This window comes from Lagopus muta, chromosome 2 (genome assembly GCF_023343835.1).
Source record: "Lagopus muta isolate bLagMut1 chromosome 2, bLagMut1 primary, whole genome shotgun sequence".
Taxonomy (NCBI): domain Eukaryota; kingdom Metazoa; phylum Chordata; class Aves; order Galliformes; family Phasianidae; genus Lagopus; species Lagopus muta.
Genome location: NC_064434.1, coordinates 70,355,861 through 70,376,958, shown reverse-complemented (window position 1 = coordinate 70,376,958; position 21,098 = coordinate 70,355,861). Strand labels below are relative to the sequence as shown.

Genomic DNA, 21,098 nt, shown 5'->3' with positions numbered 1-21,098 from the left:
TGAGGACAGGCAAATACAGAGGATAGGTTATTGTTGTGGTTTTGTGATTTTTGTTGTCAGTGTTCCACATCAGAACCTCACGTGGACCAATGGGAGTTAACGAGTTAATGTTCTGGTACTGTTTACTGCCTTTTATGAGCACTTTGAGTATCCTGATGGGAGGGGACGGCATCCCCAGAGGACCTGGTGGGAAGAGGACGTGGTGTGGAGCACTGGACAGGACTTGAGCATCTGCCTCTCTCCCTCTGGCCCTGGCTCAGCCATCTCTGCTTGCCACGGAGAAAAGCAGGTGCTTCCCTTGCGCTATTGTGGTTTGAGTCACATTTTGGATACTCTTGTCTCTCATTTTGTTTGATTTAGTTAAATTCAGTAAATTGGAATTCCTCCTCAGATCGTTGCCACTGTATTTTCTTTTTGTTAAAACTATCTGCTCGCTCTCTGCCCTTTCCCTTCTCCCTGGAGCCCGGGGCCGGCTAGGTCGTGGCAGACCATTAGTACCCCTTCTTTTTTTGTCTTTTTTCCTGGTGCCTGTGCCCCCCTGTCACAGACTTATATCTAGGGATAACCCCGTGACAGGTACACAGCATTCCACACGTGTGGTGAGGCTGTGTCGCATGCATTGTAGGCATGTAAACTACAAAGCTGAAGTTCAGATCAACAGAGCAGTCACCATTACATGCTGACAGATGACTTTGTATTACGAGAGAAATAGATTGATGAATATCTCCGGTGAATCTGAAAAGCAAAATAAAAAAACGCTTTCTGAAGATTTGCTTGGTGGCCGCTGCAAGGCAGCTGCCTTAAAGGATTTCAGGAAAAACTATGAGCACACCTTGTTCAACAGAAGATTGCACTCACTCCAATGTCTGTTGTTACTTAGAAACACTGCACAAGTCTTAAGAGGAACCTTAGTCTATTTAAGCAGCAAAACAATCAGTGGAGCAATTTCCAACAAGCTTATGCTCCCTTGTCCTGCCCTTCGTCATCATTCAGAGCTGTGCTCCGTTTCCACAAGAGTGACCCTTGATTTATTCCCTTACACTGCTCTCAGACACACAAGGGAACCATCAGTACACAGCCCAACAAGTAACAGCACACACCATTAGGCCCTATGAGTAGACAGCTGCTGGCTCAGCAGCCACACTGAAATCATCCTGTCTAGAGGAGAACACTAATTTGTGGCATTTAATCTCTATCCAGCTATTCAATTTCTTGAGACACATAGAAACATTATAATCACATTCAGCAGTGCGTTGTTAGGGTAGTATGGTTAGAATGCAGTTGGACTTCACGATCTTGAAGGTCTTTTCCTTCAAGATGAGCAATTCTGATTCTATTTTCTGGAATTGTGCAGACCTTACAGAAAAGTGATAGGACAAGGGGGAATGGTTTTAGGCTCAAGAGGGAAGGTTTAGACTAGCTGTTGGGGGGAAGTTCTTCACAGAGAGAGTAGTGAGGTGCTGACACAGCTGCCCAGAGGTTGTGGATGCCCCATCCCTGAAGTTGTTCAAGGCCAAGTTGGATGGGGCCCTGGGCAGCCTGGTCTAGTACCAGATCTGGAGGTTGGTGGCCCTGCCAGTAGCAAGGGGTTGGAACTTGATGATCCTTGAGGTCCCTCCCAACCCAAGCCATTCTATGATTCTGTGACAGGATGTAACCACATGCATGGCCCTTCCCTATTTGCCACCACTGTATCCTTATGACGTGCATCTATATGCAAAAGCGCTGAGCTGGCTTGACACTGGACATAGGTAAGATTAAGGGCAGAGCTCTGCTACATCAGTCAGCACTACACCTCAAATAAAGGACACCAAAACACCCAGTTCAGCTTGAAGGATTTTCCATAGGGGTGGATGAAAGAAACCAACGGTAAACACAATTAAACCAGTAAGAAACAAATGGCGTCATGCTGCTTAATTGAACGCAACAATTCAATATAGGCCTGCAGGGGATTCGCCAGGTCAAAGCCGGAAAAAGAATGTGAGCATGCGAGTGCCTGGAAGAGGGGAGCCAAGATCCGCCCTTCTATAGTCAATAGCACAGCAGTGCTTCCAGGATGGAGTGGAATCAGACAGCACCAAATGAACCCCCTGCCCCAACATCCTAATGAGGCAGAGATTGAACTGAAGAAGGCGACAGAACTCAGTTCACCCTTAAACCACGAATGTGAGAGGTGAACTCAACTCTCCACTTAGAGATCGTGTTGGATAGGGTCGGTACCTCAAATAAAGACCACGACAACTCCGGTGATTGCTTAAAAGATTCAAAGACGAGAACAAGAAACGACTTGAACAAGCACAAAAAATTTATTCATAAGAGAAAATGGAGGCAATAAGAAGAAATCAAGTAATACATACGTACATACATGAGCAAAAGGTACTAAACACAAAAGAAGCACATGAAATAAGACAGTAAAAAGCTTCCGCTTCTTGCCTACTCCTGCCTCCCGGTTCTCCACACCGCTTCTTCCATCTTCGGCAGCAGATCCTGAAACATGAGGCACAACACCATTAGACCGCAGCAGCAGCTAAGCCTCCACCTGAAGGAAGCGGGAAGCCCAGCGTCCCAAAGGAATGCGGCACACAGCCATGCAGCCACCGAGGAAGATCCTGCATGCCCCCCCTCCTCCCCGTCCATTGCAGCACAATCTACTCAGAGCAGCTTTTCTCACCTCAGAGGCGCACGGCGCAGGCTCCAGCCAGCGTTGCAGGGGATCGCAGAGGCGGGCAGACTGGGCAAATGGAGCTGGGCACACTAAAAGCAGCGGCAAAGGAGTCTGCTTCCCTGCTTACAGGGGACCCCCCGCCACTGTCTCCATGGCAAAGGGCCTGGGACTGCGGGGCACAGCCGCTCCCTGAGTTACAGGGCAGCCCCCATCCCTAAGGCCGCGGGAGGCTCCTTCTCTCCCAGTCGGGGGTGCTTTGACCCGCAGCCCGCTAACAGGGCGGTCACCCCACACAGGCTGCCAGCAGAGCACAGAGGCTCGCACGCCCAGACCCTGATTACAGGCGGGCCGACAACACCCCTGGAGCCACAGAGCTCGGTTTCCCCCCCAGCAGCAGGAGCAACTCTGAGCCGCCAGGCAGCGGGGCGACACGGCCAAAGGCCGCGGTTGGATGCCAGCCCCAAATCCAGGGAGGGTGCAAGCCCAGCCCCACATCTCGCAGCCCCGTGCCTCTGAAAGGCCGGGGCCACATTCCCGCCTGAGTACAGGGGGTCTGTCTCTCACAACGCAGCTCACCAAGCACAGGGGGCACGCACGGCCCTGCCTACAGGACGGCGCCCCACGCCTCACCATCTATCTCCAAGAAGCCCCGCGGAGCACGTGGCTCCCGCCAACGCCTGAGCTACAGGCTGGCCCGCCCGGCAGCACAACATCAGCACATCTTTGGGAGCTCAGAGAGCAACCTCAACCCACCGAGCGGGGAGGTCACCCCACACACAGTCAGCACCTCAACCTGCACCCTCTGACGGGACAGGGAGGGGTCACTCCCACCAGCTGGATGGCTAAAGCAGCCGCTGCAACGCTGCAGCCTCCCCAGCCCTGATTACAGGGAGCATAGGGGCAGTAGGCCGCTCGGGGGACAGAGGGCTCCACGCCATTTGACAGAAATACAAGTACAGGGCTGGCACATTGACAGGCCACCAGCAGGCAACAGCACTGCGGGGCCGGAGGAGGAGGGGCAGGGAAAGGCACTACCCTGCTTACAGGGTGGCCCTGGGGTCCAGCGAGCTCCATTTCCCACTCGGGTGCGGAGAGGTGGCTCTCGCCCTCCGTACAGGGGGCCACGCTCCCCAGGCAGCCAAAGGAGCAAGGAGGCAAAAGGCCAACCACAACTACAGCAAAGACCAGAGCCCTGCTTACAGGGAGGTCGCCCAGCACAAAGCCGGCCGGGTCACCCAAGGCGCCGGCAACGCTCAACTCCAATTTGACTACACCCCTGCTAGCAGGGAGATGCTTTGCCCAGGGTGCCTCTCTCCTTCCCCCCCGCATCTGCAGGCTTCTGCTTCCTCTTCCTCTTCATCTTCCTCTTCGCTCCTGCCTCCCGGTTCTCCACACCGCTTCTTCCATCTTCGGCAGCAGATCCTGAAACACAAGGCACAACACCATTAGACCGCAGCAGCAGCTAAGCCTCCACCTGAAGGAAGCGGGAAGCCCAGCGTCCCAAAGGAATGCGGCACACAGCCATGCAGCCACCGAGGAAGATCCTGCATGCCCCCCCTCCTCCCCGTCCATTGCAGCACAATCTACTCAGAGCAGCTTTTCTCACCTCAGAGGCGCACGGCGCAGGCTCCAGCCAGCGTTGCAGGGGATCGCAGAGGCGGGCAGACTGGGCAAATGGAGCTGGGCACACTAAAAGCAGCGGCAAAGGAGTCTGCTTCCCTGCTTACAGGGGACCCCCCGCCACTGTCTCCATGGCAAAGGGCCTGGGACTGCGGGGCACAGCCGCTCCCTGAGTTACAGGGCAGCCCCCATCCCTAAGGCCGCGGGAGGCTCCTTCTCTCCCAGTCGGGGGTGCTTTGACCCGCAGCCCGCTAACAGGGCGGTCACCCCACACAGGCTGCCAGCAGAGCACAGAGGCTCGCACGCCCAGACCCTGATTACAGGCGGGCCGACAACACCCCTGGAGCCACAGAGCTCGGTTTCCCCCCCAGCAGCAGGAGCAACTCTGAGCCGCCAGGCAGCGGGGCGACACGGCCAAAGGCCGCGGTCGGATGCCAGCCCCAAATCCAGGGAGGGTGCAAGCCCAGCCCCACATCTCGCAGCCCCGTGCCTCTGAAAGGCCGGGGCCACATTCCCGCCTGAGTACAGGGGGTCTGTCTCTCACAACGCAGCTCACCAAGCACAGGGGGCACGCACGGCCCTGCCTACAGGACGGCGCCCCACGCCTCACCATCTATCTCCAAGAAGCCCCGCGGAGCACGTGGCTCCCGCCAACGCCTGAGCTACAGGCTGGCCCGCCCGGCAGCACAACATCAGCACATCTTTGGGAGCTCAGAGAGCAACCTCAACCCACCGAGCGGGGAGGTCACCCCACACACAGTCAGCACCTCAACCTGCACCCTCTGACGGGACAGGGAGGGGTCACTCCCACCAGCTGGATGGCTAAAGCAGCCGCTGCAACGCTGCAGCCTCCCCAGCCCTGATTACAGGGAGCATAGGGGCAGTAGGCCGCTCGGGGGACAGAGGGCTCCACGCCATTTGACAGAAATACAAGTACAGGGCTGGCACATTGACAGGCCACCAGCAGGCAACAGCACTGCGGGGCCGGAGGAGGAGGGGCAGGGAAAGGCACTACCCTGCTTACAGGGTGGCCCTGGGGTCCAGCGAGCTCCATTTCCCACTCGGGTGCGGAGAGGTGGCTCTCGCCCTCTGTACAGGGGGCCACGCTCCCCAGGCAGCCAAAGGAGCAAGGAGGCAAAAGGCCAACCACAACTACAGCAAAGACCAGAGCCCTGCTTACAGGGAGGTCGCCCAGCACAAAGCCGGCCGGGTCACCCAAGGCGCCGGCAACGCTCAACTCCAATTTGACTACACCCCTGCTAGCAGGGAGATGCTTTGCCCAGGGTGCCTCTCTCCTTCCCCCCCGCATCTGCAGGCTTCTGCTTCCTCTTCCTCTTCATCTTCCTCTTCGCTCCTGCCTCCCGGTTCTCCACACCGCTTCTTCCATCTTCGGCAGCAGATCCTGAAACACAAGGCACAACACCATTAGACCGCAGCAGCAGCTAAGCCTCCACCTGAAGGAAGCGGGAAGCCCAGCGTCCCAAAGGAATGCGGCACACAGCCATGCAGCCACCGAGGAAGATCCTGCATGCCCCCCCTCCTCCCCGTCCATTGCAGCACAATCTACTCAGAGCAGCTTTTCTCACCTCAGAGGCGCACGGCGCAGGCTCCAGCCAGCGTTGCAGGGGATCGCAGAGGCGGGCAGACTGGGCAAATGGAGCTGGGCACACTAAAAGCAGCGGCAAAGGAGTCTGCTTCCCTGCTTACAGGGGACCCCCCGCCACTGTCTCCATGGCAAAGGGCCTGGGACTGCGGGGCACAGCCGCTCCCTGAGTTACAGGGCAGCCCCCATCCCTAAGGCCGCGGGAGGCTCCTTCTCTCCCAGTCGGGGGTGCTTTGACCCGCAGCCCGCTAACAGGGCGGTCACCCCACACAGGCTGCCAGCAGAGCACAGAGGCTCGCACGCCCAGACCCTGATTACAGGCGGGCCGACAACACCCCTGGAGCCACAGAGCTCGGTTTCCCCCCCAGCAGCAGGAGCAACTCTGAGCCGCCAGGCAGCGGGGCGACACGGCCAAAGGCTGCGGTCGGATGCCAGCCCAAATCCAGGGAGGGTGCAAGCCCAGCCCCACATCTCGCAGCCCCGTGCCTCTGAAAGGCCGGGGCCACATTCCCGCCTGAGTACAGGGGGTCTGTCTCTCACAACGCAGCTCACCAAGCACAGGGGGCACGCACGGCCCTGCCTACAGGACGGCGCCCCACGCCTCACCATCTATCTCCAAGAAGCCCCGCGGAGCACGTGGCTCCCGCCAACGCCTGAGCTACAGGCTGGCCCGCCCGGCAGCACAACATCAGCACATCTTTGGGAGCTCAGAGAGCAACCTCAACCCACCGAGCGGGGAGGTCACCCCACACACAGTCAGCACCTCAACCTGCACCCTCTGACGGGACAGGGAGGGGTCACTCCCACCAGCTGGATGGCTAAAGCAGCCGCTGCAACGCTGCAGCCTCCCCAGCCCTGATTACAGGGGGGGTACAGGGGACGGGCTGCTCGGGGAACAGAGGGCTTGTGACATGCACCCCGAGTACAGGGTTGTCACGCCGCCAGCAGAACAGGCGGCCACACAAGGACAGGCCCAAGCCCTGGATACAGGGTGGCCTTGGCCACACAACTACCATGTGGCTCAGATCTCTACTAAGCAAAAAGGAAACAGGACACACAGGACATCCGCTGCGCTCGCAGGACTGAGGTGAGGGAACACCCCTCATGCGGCATGCACCAAAGTCCTCCATTCCTCCCTGGGAAGTCACAGCTAAGCTGCAGCAATTTTGAGGAGGCCTAAAGGGAAAGCACAGGTGCTCAGCCACTCCACAAACACAAACAAGGAAAGGAAAGGGCAACACACACACGGATGCAACTTTCCAGAAGGGAAGGACAACGCAGCACAGCCAATCCCTGGGAATAAACCCACACCTACGAGCAACAGACAAGAGCCTGGGACCCATCCCCGGGCTGCACGGAGGCCACAGACCTCAACGTGCCAAGGGGCTACTCAAAGGACAAAGGCCAAACGCCGTGACGCACACCCCGAGTACAGGGCTGGCACATTGACAGGCCACCAGCAGGCAACAGCACTGCGGGGCCGGAGGAGGAGGGGCAGGGAAAGGCACTACCCTGCTTACAGGGTGGCCCTGGGGTCCAGCGAGCTCCATTTCCCACTCGGGTGCGGAGAGGTGGCTCTCGCCCTCCGTACAGGGGGCCACGCTCCCCAGGCAGCCAAAGGAGCAAGGAGGCAAAAGGCCAACCACAACTACAGCAAAGACCAGAGCCCTGCTTACAGGGAGGTCGCCCAGCACAAAGCCGGCCGGGTCACCCAAGGCGCCGGCAACGCTCAACTCCAATTTGACTACACCCCTGCTAGCAGGGAGATGCTTTGCCCAGGGTGCCTCTCTCCCCCCCCGCATCTGCAGGCTTCTGCTTCCTCTTCCTCTTCGCTCCTGCCTCCCGGTTCTCCACACCGCTTCTTCCATCTTCGGCAGCAGATCCTGAAACATGAGGCACAACACCATTAGACCGCAGCAGCAGCTAAGCCTCCACCTGAAGGAAGCGGGAAGCCCAGCGTCCCAAAGGAATGCGGCACACAGCCATGCAGCCACCGAGGAAGATCCTGCATGCCCCCCCTCCTCCCCGTCCATTGCAGCACAATCTACTCAGAGCAGCTTTTCTCACCTCAGAGGCGCACGGCGCAGGCTCCAGCCAGCGTTGCAGGGGATCGCAGAGGCGGGCAGACTGGGCAAATGGAGCTGGGCACACTAAAAGCAGCGGCAAAGGAGTCTGCTTCCCTGCTTACAGGGGACCCCCCGCCACTGTCTCCATGGCAAAGGGCCTGGGACTGCGGGGCACAGCCGCTCCCTGAGTTACAGGGCAGCCCCCATCCCTAAGGCCGCGGGAGGCTCCTTCTCTCCCAGTCGGGGGTGCTTTGACCCGCAGCCCGCTAACAGGGCGGTCACCCCACACAGGCTGCCAGCAGAGCACAGAGGCTCGCACGCCCAGACCCTGATTACAGGCGGGCCGACAACACCCCTGGAGCCACAGAGCTCGGTTTCCCCCCCAGCAGCAGGAGCAACTCTGAGCCGCCAGGCAGCGGGGCGACACGGCCAAAGGCCGCGGTCGGATGCCAGCCCAAATCCAGGGAGGGTGCAAGCCCAGCCCCACATCTCGCAGCCCCGTGCCTCTGAAAGGCCGGGGCCACATTCCCGCCTGAGTACAGGGGGTCTGTCTCTCACAACGCAGCTCACCAAGCACAGGGGGCACGCACGGCCCTGCCTACAGGACGGCGCCCCACGCCTCACCATCTATCTCCAAGAAGCCCCGCGGAGCACGTGGCTCCCGCCAACGCCTGAGCTACAGGCTGGCCCGCCCGGCAGCACAACATCAGCACATCTTTGGGAGCTCAGAGAGCAACCTCAACCCACCGAGCGGGGAGGTCACCCCACACACAGTCAGCACCTCAACCTGCACCCTCTGACGGGACAGGGAGGGGTCACTCCCACCAGCTGGATGGCTAAAGCAGCCGCTGCAACGCTGCAGCCTCCCCAGCCCTGATTACAGGGGGGGTACAGGGGACGGGCTGCTCGGGGAACAGAGGGCTTGTGACATGCACCCCGAGTACAGGGTTGTCACGCCGCCAGCAGAACAGGCGGCCACACAAGGACAGGCCCAAGCCCTGGATACAGGGTGGCCTTGGCCACACAACTACCATGTGGCTCAGATCTCTACTAAGCAAAAAGGAAACAGGACACACAGGACATCCGCTGCGCTCGCAGGACTGAGGTGAGGGAACACCCCTCATGCGGCATGCACCAAAGTCCTCCATTCCTCCCTGGGAAGTCACAGCTAAGCTGCAGCAATTTTGAGGAGGCCTAAAGGGAAAGCACAGGTGCTCAGTCACTCCACAAACACAAACAAGGAAAGGAAAGGGCAACACACACACGGATGCAACTTTCCAGAAGGGAAGGACAACGCAGCACAGCCAATCCCTGGGAATAAACCCACACCTACGAGCAACAGACAAGAGCCTGGGACCCATCCCCGGGCTGCACGGAGGCCACAGACCTCAACGTGCCAAGGGGCTACTCAAAGGACAAAGGCCAAACGCCGTGACGCACACCCCGAGTACAGGGCGGGCACATGGACAGGCCACCAGCAGGCAACAGCACTGCGGGGCCGGAGGAGGAGGGGCAGGGAAAGGCACTACCCTGCTTACAGGGTGGCCCTGGGGTCCAGCGAGCTCCATTTCCCACTCGGGTGCGGAGAGGTGGCTCTCGCCCTCCGTACAGGGGGCCACGCTCCCCAGGCAGCCAAAGGAGCAAGGAGGCAAAAGGCCAACCACAACTACAGCAAAGACCAGAGCCCTGCTTACAGGGAGGTCGCCCAGCACAAAGCCGGCCGGGTCACCCAAGGCGCCGGCAACGCTCAACTCCAATTTGACTACACCCCTGCTAGCAGGGAGATGCTTTGCCCAGGGTGCCTCTCTCCTTCCCCCCCGCATCTGCAGGCTTCTGCTTCCTCTTCATCTTCACTCCTGCCTCCCGGTTCTCCACACCGCTTCTTCCATCTTCGGCAGCAGATCCTGAAACCTGAGGCAGGGCTCCATTTGAATTGCATTCCCTCCTCCCCAGCCCAATCCAGCCAAAACTACTTTGAGCAGGTGGTGGACCTGCTGGTTAAATTAAGCATATGACACCACCACGAGGTCAGTTGTAGGAAAATGAGGAGAGGGGCCCTCATCCTGCTGAGGCATGGATCCTCAAGTTGGTGATTGCCAGAGGCAAGCACTTAGAGGCGATGAAAATTGTCAAGGTAGGATACAGAATCACTTGTTAGCCTAGGATCTCAGAGCAACCTACCTTTCCGTCCTATCATAGTTTTCACATCACATACGCTTTACTGAACAGTGCAACAGTACTCTAGGGCTTCCTCCTTTTTATTCTTAGTGTATCACTCATGTTACCGCCCCATTCCAATCAACGCATCGTGATAAAAAGACACAAACTTCCTGAAGGACATGACCCAATCGAGAAAAAATTCTTTATTAAGTCTGCTTGCTGCCGTCTCGTAGCATCTCCCACCAAGGCAGTGCGCCAGCCAGACTCCCCCCTCCACCCCGGCGCCGTCGGAGCCGCGCTCCGGCCGGACACCCTCCAACCCCGGTGCCGCGCTCCGGCCGGACCCCCCCCGCCCCCAACCCCCGGCGCCGTCGGAGCCGCGCTCCGGCCGGACCCCCCCCAACCCCCGGCGCCGTCGGAGCCGCGCTCCGGCCGGACCCCCCCCCAACCCCCGGCGCCGTCGGAGCCGCGCTCCGGCCGGACCCCCTCCAACCCCCGGCGCCGTCGGAGCCGCGCTCCGGCCGGACCCCCTCCAACCCCCGGCGCCGCTCTCCGGCCGGACTCCCCCTCAACCCCCGCGCCGTCGGAGCCGCGCTCCAGCCGGACCCCCTCCAACCCCGGCGCCGCTCTCCGGCCGGACTCCCCCTCAACCCCCGCGCCGCCGGAGCCGCGCTCCAGCCGGACCCCCTCCAACCCCGACGCCGCGCTCCGGCCGGACCCCCCCCGCCCCCAACCCCCGGCGCCGTCGGAGCCGCGCTCCGGCCGGACCCCCCTCCTCCCCCGGTGCCGATCTCCGGCCGGACCCCCTCCACCCCCGGTGCCGCTCTCCGGCCGGACTCCCCCCCAACCCCCGGCGCCATCGGAGCCGCGCTCCGACCGGAACCCCACAATCCCCGCAACCCCTGGCTCTGCTCTTCCCCCTCGTTGCCCCTCTTCGACTCTTCAGTCATCCGTCGTTCCCAGCCCATCCTGCCCGACGCCCGCCTCAATCTCTCCCGGCCGCCCGTCTGCTCGACCCCGCCGCTCCGCACCTCTGTCTCGGCGTTGCTTGGATTCCGCCTGCTGTCCTTCCCTCGCAGCGCTCCGCTCCTTCTCGTGCTCTGAGGTAAATACCTGTCGCTCACCTTCCCGCCCATGCGCCTTATATAGGCTTCCCTGCCGCCCGGCAGCCAATAGGAGCTCAGAACGCCTCTCTCTCTTCCCGCCGTTTTCTCTTCCCGCCGCTTCTTTTCCTCACCTCATCCTTCCCGCCCTTTTCAGCTGAAGGTGACCGAGCCGGGGTCACCTGAAGGTCACGGCCGGGGTCACCTGAAGGTCACAGGCAGCTCGCAGGCGTTGCCGTCCGTTCTCTCAGGGCAGAACCGCCTCAGCTGTGTTCTCACCTCACCTGGCAGCCTGGCTGGGAGTGGGGAATTCATTTCTTCAGTTTCAGTGTTTCTTTTAACAGTCACATAAACATTAGGTGTTTCTTCCAGAGTATTAGATGTTCACAAACGCAATTTAAAAAATGTGTATATTTTTAATAAGTTCTCACATTGACACCTCACATATCTGCCCCTACATGGAAAATCCCTTCTGAGCTCAGAAACCTTGTTACAGAGAGATAAGGGTGAAAAAGCTGATGCCTGATGTGTGAAGGATACCATTTATTTGTAAACTCAAGTCGTCCTTGTGTTTAAGATTTGCTTGTATTTTGTCATTTATTTACACACCGTGGTTGGAAATGCTCACCTCAGTGCTACACACTGCGCTGAATGTTTGCTGAACCCATTTCCTTCTGTCCTTGGCTACATTTTTTCTCATTGTAACAGTGGTGTGAAACACGGCTAAAGGAGGATACCAAATGGGGATTCCAAAATAAGATGTATCAGTAGCAGAAACAACTCTTGGCAGCTGGGATGAAAAGTTTCCCCTTCAGGGAATCTCTTGCTTGGCATGCAAGCCAGGCAAATGGACGACTGCAGAGAAAGGCAGCCTGGACCTGAGGGTACCAGCTGCACTGAACATGGTGTACAGTGCGAGTGTCCTACCTTCTGGTTCGCCTGGGCTGCACTGAGTAAAGAGGAATTGTCATGGGCCACTGTAACCAGTGGTGTTCTTCAGTGGTTGGTGCTGGGTCCGGTCTTGTCCAACATCTTCATCAATGACCTTGATGAGGGGATAGTGGCCACCCTCAGCAAGTTTGCTGATGATACAAAGTTGGGAGGATTGACTGACGCACCTGAAGGCTGTACTGCCATTCAGCGAGACCTGGACAGGCTGGAGAGCTGGGCAGAAAAAAAACGGATGAGGTTTAATGAAAGCAAGTGTAGAGTCTTGCATCTGGGGAGGAATAATTGCATGCACCGGTACAGGTTGGGGGATGAGCTGCTGGAGAGGAGCTCTGCAGAGAGGGACCTGGGTGTCGTGGTGGACGACAGGTTGGTCATGAGCCGACAGGGTGCTCTGGCGGCCAAGAGGGCCAATGGGATCCTGGGATTCACACTGTTACATTTTTGTGTTACTTTCTTCAACAGACCACAATAAACATGGAGGTACTCGTAGCTATATGATTTGCAACAGTGTTTGCCAGGCTCCATACGCACTTTTCTTTTAAGCAGTACTACGCATTTTTCTTGTAAGCAGTACTCCAGGTGAGGCCTGACCAGGACAGAGTACAGGGGGAGGATCACCTCCCTTGATCTGCTGGCCACATTCCTTTTAATGCATCCCAGGATCCCATTGGCCTTGGCCACCAGAGCACCCTGCCGGCTCATGACCAACCTGTTGTCCACCCGGACACCCAGGTCCTTCTCTGCAGAGCTCCTCTCCAGCAGCTCATCCCACAGCCTGTACTGATACATGTAGTTATTCCTTCCCAGGTGTAAGACTCTATACTTGCTTTCGTTAACCTCACCTGGTTTCTTACTGCCCAGCTCTCCAGCCTGTCCAGGTCTTGCTGAATGGCAGCACAGCCTTCAGGTGTGTCAGCCACTCCTCCCAGCTTTGTACCATCAGCGTGCTTACTGAGGGTGGACACTATCACTACCCTCTTATCAAGGTTGTCAATGAAGATACTGAACAAGATCAGACCCAGCACTGACCCCTGGGGGACACTGCTAGACACAGATCTCCAACCAGACTGCATCAAAGATCACCACCCTCTGAGCTCAGCCAGTCAGCCACTTCTCAACCCACCTCACCATCCACTCATCTATCCCACACTCTCAGCTTTGTTATCAGGATGTCATCATGGCCAAAAAGGCCAATGGCATTCTGGGGTGCATTAAAAAGAGTGTGGCCAGTAGGTCGAGGGAGGTGATCCTCCCCTTCTACTCTGCCCTGGTAAGGCCTCATCTGGAGTATTGTGTCCAGTTCTGGTCTCCCCAGAAAAGACAGGGATCTCTTGGAAAGAGTCCAGCGGAGGGCCACAAAGATGGTGAAGGGCCTGGAGCATCTCCCCTATAAAGAAAGGCTGAGTGAACCGGGTCTGTTTAGCCTTGAGAAAAGAAGACTGAGAGGGGATCTGATCCAGGTTTATAAATATCTGAGGTGTGGGGGCCATAGTGGTGAGGCCAGTCTCTTTTCAGTGGTGAGTGGAGACAGGACAAGGGGAAACGGACATAAGCTGCAGCATAGGAAGTTCCGCACGAAGTGCGCAAGAACTTCTTTACAGTGAGGTGACGGAGCACTGCAACAGGCTGCCCAGGGAGGTGGTGGAGTCTCCTTCTCTGGTGATGTTCAAGTCTCACCTGGATGCCGACCTGTGTGACCTGGTTTAGGGAACCTGCTTTGGCAGGGGGGTTGGTCTCGATGATCTCTAGAGGTCCCTTCCTACCCCTACAATTCTGTGATTCTGTGAAAAGCCTAGCTGAAGTCAAGGTAGACTACATCTTCTGCTTACACAGAGCATTCCACATGCATAGTGAGGCTGGGTCACATGCAATGTAAATGTGTAAACTACAAAGCTGAAGTTGTCCAGCAAAGCTGTCTTGGCTTGTTTGGTGCAAAGAACATTTTGAGTACAGTCTGCTATTCACTGTAGCTCTTGAAACATAGCTTCAACTTGCTGTGAACTAGAGCTCTTCTCACTTTTTGGTAGACTGCAATGCCTTCCAGAACAATTCACGATCAACAGACATAGAACAGTGATTCAATTCAGCTGCAATTAACTCTTGTGATCACATGGTTTAAACTCACAAACCAAAGGGCTGATTGCACTCACATAAAGAGAGATTAGGAATAAAGATTAAAGTTCAAGCTTCTCTAGATACACTATCAAGGGGGTAATTGCCGACACTGAAATTAAACATGGGGTCAGTGGTGTTTTTGTTGTATCTTTAATAAAATCCCTTCTTCTCCTAAGACTATAGCAGAAGATATCTTATTTTCATTCTGTAGCGCAGGGATCTTTTCAGTGTTTTCACCGTGTTCCATAATGTGCTTTTAGAGGCACATTAGAGAAGGATGTTAAGCTTACCCAGTGTTAGATACCTCACCTATTTCCAATAAGGCTTTCCAGCAGCAATCAGATTTCCTAGCACAGGGAGCTCTGATGAGACACTATGAAGCGTTTGGCTTTGTAAACGTTTCTTGTGGTGCTTTGTATCTTCAGAAAGCATAGAGAGATTCTACTAAAGAGGTTCTTAAATTAGAAACGTGAAGCCTACTCTTCACTGCCAAACGTACTTCCTGCAGTTGTGCAAATTAATGTCATGCTACCACAACATATTTTAGTAATTGTCCTTGAGCAAGTGACACGAGGTGATTTGGCAAAATCTGAGATTTCTATGAAATTTTAAGACATGTAATTTTAAGACATTAAAATTTCATAAACCAGACTTTAATATGTATGCGTATGTGCCTTAAAGGGACAACTCACATTTGTAAAAACATCTTCTTTTGGATGTCATCTTGTAATAGAAGCAAAACTAAAGCATGGAAAGTAGAAAAGGGAAGAAAATGCATGCAAACCTTAGATTTTTCCTGCGCTGAAAAAACACACTGCAAAAATTATACTTTGTTTGTCCTTATTTGTAAAGTCAGTCAGTTGTTTGTATTTTCAGTAGCTTTCCTCCAACATCTGTTCCCGTACACTACAGACAAGTTTTCATTTGTAGTTCTCTGTTAACTGTAGATGGTGAGCCTAATCAAGTTCTTTTATCTCAGAGCAAATGGTAAGTGAAACGTGCATTTTTGGAATTCCAGCCTTTTAAGATGAGCAACAAACACGAAAGTAAAAGTTTCTTGAAAAGGGAAGAGACAATGAAGTGAAAATGATCGGACTGTCACTTGATTCCCCTTAAAATACTGAATTTACTTGAGAACATAGCACATTGTCATACAGTGCACTACAGCAAGCATGGTTCTAAACGGCCTTGGTTAATGTGACACAAAGCACAAACATCTGTCCTCTGACACTGTCTGAATGCGACACACATTTTAAAAAGTGACAATAATTATCAAAAAGCTTTCGATACAAAGTTTGAACACATTTAAGTTTCAAAAGGATACTTTGTACATTTTGGAAAAATATAACATTTACTTTACATTACTGGAACATAAGTTACATTCTTCATAGTTTGTAAGCTTCCATCGTTCGTACATTCCCTCATACGTTTTCTTTTAATAGATTATTTTCTCTGGATTGTATGTCTAGTGCAAAAGTATCGCTGTTCTGGAGAAAAGCTTGTTTCTGCATTAGTTTCCTGAAAAGTCCATTTGGATTTGCAAGGAGTTCCTCATGTTTTCCACATTCGAGAATTTTGCCCTGACCGAGGACGGCCACAAAATCAGCATTCTGAATGGTAGACAGACGATGGGCAATGATTAGAACTGTCCTCCCTTCCATCAGCCGGTCCAGGGCTTCCTGCACTAGGTACTCATTTTCAGCATCCAAAGCACTATAAAGAAATGAGGAGCAGAAGGGGCGGAGGGAAAGGGGGTAGAGAGAAAGGGGAATATGTTATTTTAACAGCAGGTTAGCTTTTGAAACACCTGCTTCAAAGCCACGTTGCACATTACAGAGCTAGTTTGGAGAAAAATTAATACAGCGTTCCAGCTATCCTTCCACTTTGCATAAGCAAAGCTTTCAGCACAGATCTCCCTGCCAATTTATGCATTCTGGAATTTTAGTTTCTTGTGGGCAGAGAAAAATAAGAGGCTGGGTAGATTGTTCAAGGGCGTGCAGCTAAAGAAAGAACACTGCCCAAATCTCCGTTCTACAGATAGATCACAAGTTTCTGTTTACTTTTTCTTACCTTGTTGCTTCATCTAAGAGAAGAATTTTGGGATTCTAAAGAAGAAAGTAAAATCGGTTACAATTACAATGGGACAAGGTCTGAATATATAAAAATTACAATGTTAGTACAGCACAGCAATTATTTCTTCAAGAGATCAGGGTGCCACTCTAAAACTACATTTAGCAAGTCCACAGGCCAAGATAGCAAAATGGAAACAGCACTTTCATCTCCAATTCTGCAAGCTAAAGAAAGAGAACACTACTAACTGGGACTATTTCAAAGACACAACCTAGTGGCAGTGCCGTGGGAGAAGAATTTTAATGTATACTTGGCAGCACTGCAGTCAGAAGTTCCATCTCCTATTTACTACTGTCGCAGGGATCTTTCATGGTGTGTCAGCTAACCGCTGCTTGGAGTCTGCCTGCTAATTTACTGTCCAGAAACAAAAAATAAGAAAAATCTACCAGATCTATCAGTACTTCAACCACAGATGTAATAAATGAGAGTTCACAAACACTGTGTAACTTCTTAATTAACAGGTGCAGTCTTACCTTGAGCAGAGCTCGAGCAATTGCAATTCGCTGCTTCTGTCCACCTGGGGAAAAAGTCAGTAAGTTGAAAGAGGAGAACAGACATGAAGTCCTTTTAACTAGAGGCTTGGGCTGAGCTGAATTAGGCACGTGCATTAGGAGGGGAATGGAAGTGATGTTAATACTGATGTTGGGCTATGACTTGGAGAAAAAGGCTGAGTAACAACAACAACACAATTTTGGCTTCACTCCAAAGCATCCTGATTTTAAAATCAAATAACAAATGTACCTGAAAGTAGAATGCCTTTTTCTCCAACTACAGTGTCAAAGCCTTTTGGAAAATCTCTGATAAAATGAGCAGCATTTGCTATTTCAGCAACTTTCTGAATCTCCTCTGCAGTCACGGTAGATGGATCTTCTGCACCATAGGCAATGTTTTCAGCAATAGAGCAGGAGAACAGAATTGGTTCCTGACAAATTCAAAAACATAACTAACATGTTACATCTGTAATTACAAGCACGTATCACCTGGATTTCAAAAAACATGAATTCTAAGACCCAGCACTAATCCATTGCATATCCCTATAAAAGAATATTCATGCTAAAGTTAGTTGAAATAGATAAAAAGAAAAAACACAGAACAATCCAAATTTTCCTAATATTCTAACAGGCAAGGGACATATGTGTCTTAAAAACAATCTGTTTGTTAAGATGTCACTGAACATCTCCCCATACTTCCCAAGTGAGGGAGTTGCTAGGAAAGGGGCACTCCATGACTAAGCACCAACAGAGCTGCATTTTCATGATTTCCTAATGGAATTGTGCTTGCCAGGAAACAACACTGAACACAAGTCATTTTGCATATGGCTGTGCAAAATGTGATTGGGCAACTGCCATTAATACGTCACGTTGTTACATTTTGTGTTACTTTCTTCAACAGACCACAATAAACAAGGAGGTACTGGTATCTGTATGATTTGCAACGGTGTTTCCCAGGCTGCATATGGAAACTTTTCTTTTAAGCAAACACACTGTATCACTGTAATTCTGTACGAACAGACTACAGAATAACGGGACTAGCTCTGAATGCTCATGCTAAGAGTAAAACATTCACATCAGCAGTTAAGGTGAGATGGAGGAACTTCACTGAGAAGTAAGATTACGCAGTTCTGCAAAGAAGAGAAGTGAGGCCCAGCAAGTCGCTTAGAGAAAACTATTACATTCACTTAGGAATTTTTTTCTTCCTTACCTGACTCACTGTTCCAATCTTTGTCCTGAACCACAGTGGATTTAACTGACGAATGTCAAAGCCGTCAACAGTGATAGTACCTTAAAGTAAAGAAACAGTAAAGTCAGGGGTGTTCTGACTTGCACTGAAGAGGCAAAATAAACAGCTGAGAACAAGGACCCCTGGATGCACACATCCCGGGATGCTGTCAGAGCAGATCAGAGATGCAAAGCGATGCAGGCACCACCACACGCTGATCACATAGCCCAAAGGGAAGCACACTTGCACCGATGAGATGGTCCCATCAGGACCTCAGTGCAGGAACCTCAGATGTTTATAAGGTGTATCAGAGACACAAAGCATCACTTGTCAAATCAGAACAACACGCAAAACATACCTGCGATAGGATCATACAGTCTTAGTAGAAGGGATACAATAGTTGATTTCCCTGCGCCACTCGAGCCAACCAGAGCCATCACAGAGCCAGCTGGAATGGAGAGGCTGAAATCTTTGAAAATGGATGTTTCTGGACGTGTTGGATAAGCAAACTCAACGTCCTTGAATTCTAAAGCACCTCTGAATGTGTCTTTGCCTAATGTGATTCCCTCTATATGAGGAAATAAAACAGAAACATATGAACAGATGTTAAAACCAGCTCAAACCTCCCAGAACCTACTTAATAGACAGTCAATAGAAGTTATATCTCTGCACATGAAGTCTAGGGATAGCTGGAAGCCACAACATTAGACGACAGAGGTTATGTTTCAGCCATGATTAAGTCAGTGTGGTACACTGCTTGCCTCGCTCCTCACTGCAATTTCAGCTTGCTCGCCAACAGTGAAGCTTTAGGTTACTACAGCAACAGGGATAATATGTAACAACTTCTGGTATTTATATCTAAAGTGATTATCTGAATTTTTAAACATATTACAAGCAATTTACATTTTATCAGTTTGGAGCAATTAAATAAAATGACACAGTACTGAAGGCCAAAGTCCTCTTGCCATAGATCCGATGCAAAAAGATAAAACGCTGCAAATCACTACTGCCCTTTCACCATGCCACAAAAGTCACCCAAAACAGCCTTCCCTTCGGAGGAGAGTAGATCACTTAGAACTGCCATTTAAATCATTAGCTCTTAAGAAAAAGCTAATGGATTTGTGAAGAAATGGCCATTTTAAAGACTTTTAAAAGTGGAAAATATAACAAATTCAGGAGAAGGATGCATTCAAAGATCAATCAAAGGCATAATACATAGGCAACAGACCACAGAAAGCAAGGTTTCAAACTGTGAAATACCACAGCTAGCCACTATGAATGAATGACTGTCAAAATTAAAGGAACTTCTTTCTGGAGCACAGCATTTGTTATAAATAATTACCTTAATATCAGTACTAGAAAAAGCTTATGAGTAGATAAGACAAAGACATATCATTACTTCAGGCCCTGCTATATCCCAACAAGAGAGTGGTGAGGTGCTGGAACAGGCTGCCCAGAGAGTGCTTCATCTCTGGAGGTGTTCAAGGCCAGGTTGGATGGGGCCCTGGGCAGCCTTGTCTGGTATTAAATGGGGAGGTTGGTGGCCTGCATGCAGCAGGGGGGCTGGAGTTTGATGATCCTTCAGGTCCCTTCCAACCCAAGTCATTCCATGATTCTATGAAGGTATGCCCACACAAAGTACACTAATTTGACAGTGGTGCAGTGTTCTCAACAGATAGTCTCATGAGCTTCTGACCAGTTTTGTGAAAATGGACAGCACCACAGAATCAAGCAGCGTTCAGCTAAAGCCATGTGACTCCAGACCATTCATTCTTTTTAGATGTAACCCCAAACCAGCTACAGCACATGGCAACACGAGTCCCTGATAAACAGGTAACTGGGAGAAGGAACAAAGACACCAATCAATATTCACTAGCTCTGCTGTTCATAGAACAAATTACTGATTTTCTTCTCTTTTTCCCAGCTTTCCTCCTCTTCTCCAGGCTTTACACTTTAATGGGAGTAGCACAGAAATTGTAGAGGTAAGAGCATGGTATTTCAGGCTCCTTCCTTGACTTTAATCTATGGACATACAAACCTAACTTGTTAGGTAAAGCACTACAGCCTGTAAATGCCTCTTTGGGAAAAGAAACTGTATGCTAGCAGCACAATTCTTAATACATCAAATTAACAAGTAATTGCTTATCTTTATTGTCAGTTCCAATCATTGCATAGTCTATAACATTACCTGAAATACTGAAGTCTACTTCAGTACACAAGTCTGCTACCACAAGTTCTTCCTCTACATACTGCTTGTAAAAATATCTAAAAGCTATATGCAGGGTTGTGCTCATTTTGTGTTTGGATCACAAAAGGTGGTGGAAAAAAAAAACCCATCACCATTAGTTCTTGACATATGTGTTGTCACCATAAATAATTGTTCACGGAGACAAAGGTCTGCTTTCTTCATTAGTTAGTTTACAGTGAAAGAACACTTAAAAGAAACTTTCTGTAAGCTTATGCAATGTGGATGTCTGAGACTTCGTCCAATTTATTTTTGGCCTACACAGTAAGTATCATTTTCTGTATGTCACTATTGGTATAACTAAACAACTCAGTATTTTCAGTGGGAAAGCCAATACTACTGCTTATGCTGTTCTGATGCCAACCATAAAGTAGTCATCCGCTGAAATTATCCAAATAAAAATAAAATAAAATAAATCACATCCAAATGATGATTAAATCAGCAGTCACACCAGATCTAGAAAGGACACAGCACACTGCAGTGAGCACTAGATTGTTCCTCAGGGTGTAAAGTTTATGCTAACTTCACTGATAAAGACAAAAGCATGTAGCTTGCCCTTCATTAGCCAGCTGGTAGTTACCTTTTGGACAGATGGCTTCGATTCTAAGTCTTTATCTCCATCCATTGGAGACAATATTACTTTTCCCTGTCTACATAGAGTCTATACACATTGAAAAGTGTCCTACAGACATATTTGCAGCTGTAAAGAGAAATGAGACAA

The 21,098-nt window shown here is 51.8% G+C and overlaps 1 protein-coding gene and 1 long non-coding RNA gene across 4 annotated transcripts in view; both read right to left on the bottom strand.

The window, feature by feature from the left end:
• Positions 1–2,325: 2,325 nt before the first annotated feature.
• On the bottom strand, positions 2,326–11,473 carry LOC125689488 (uncharacterized). Of its 2 annotated transcripts, XR_007375304.1 has the most exons (5): positions 11,146–11,473; positions 7,956–9,865; positions 5,872–7,771; positions 2,672–4,087; positions 2,326–2,487 (listed from the first exon to the last, which is right to left on the bottom strand). It is a non-coding gene; the product is annotated as an uncharacterized LOC125689488 (long non-coding RNA). The 2 variants fall into 2 exon arrangements; XR_007375305.1 differs by lacking the exons at positions 2,326–2,487; positions 2,672–4,087 and adding an exon at positions 4,590–5,687.
• A 2,387-nt stretch (positions 11,474–13,860) lies between these two features.
• The window catches only part of ABCB10 (ATP binding cassette subfamily B member 10), a 28,428-nt gene continuing 21,190 nt past the window's right edge, over positions 13,861–21,098 (bottom strand). The window contains exons 8-13 of one of the 2 annotated variants that reach the window (XM_048936368.1): positions 18,491–18,700; positions 18,115–18,194; positions 17,155–17,335; positions 16,887–16,930; positions 16,354–16,388; positions 13,861–15,996 (exon numbers count right to left, since the gene is read on the bottom strand). In XM_048936368.1, the coding sequence (XP_048792325.1) occupies positions 15,705–15,996; positions 16,354–16,388; positions 16,887–16,930; positions 17,155–17,335; positions 18,115–18,194; positions 18,491–18,700 (842 nt within the window). In that variant the 3' untranslated portion in view covers positions 13,861–15,704. The remainder of the gene's footprint in view (positions 15,997–16,353; positions 16,389–16,886; positions 16,931–17,154; positions 17,336–18,114; positions 18,195–18,490; positions 18,701–21,098) is intronic. The other variant, XM_048936369.1, reaches the window with a different exon arrangement.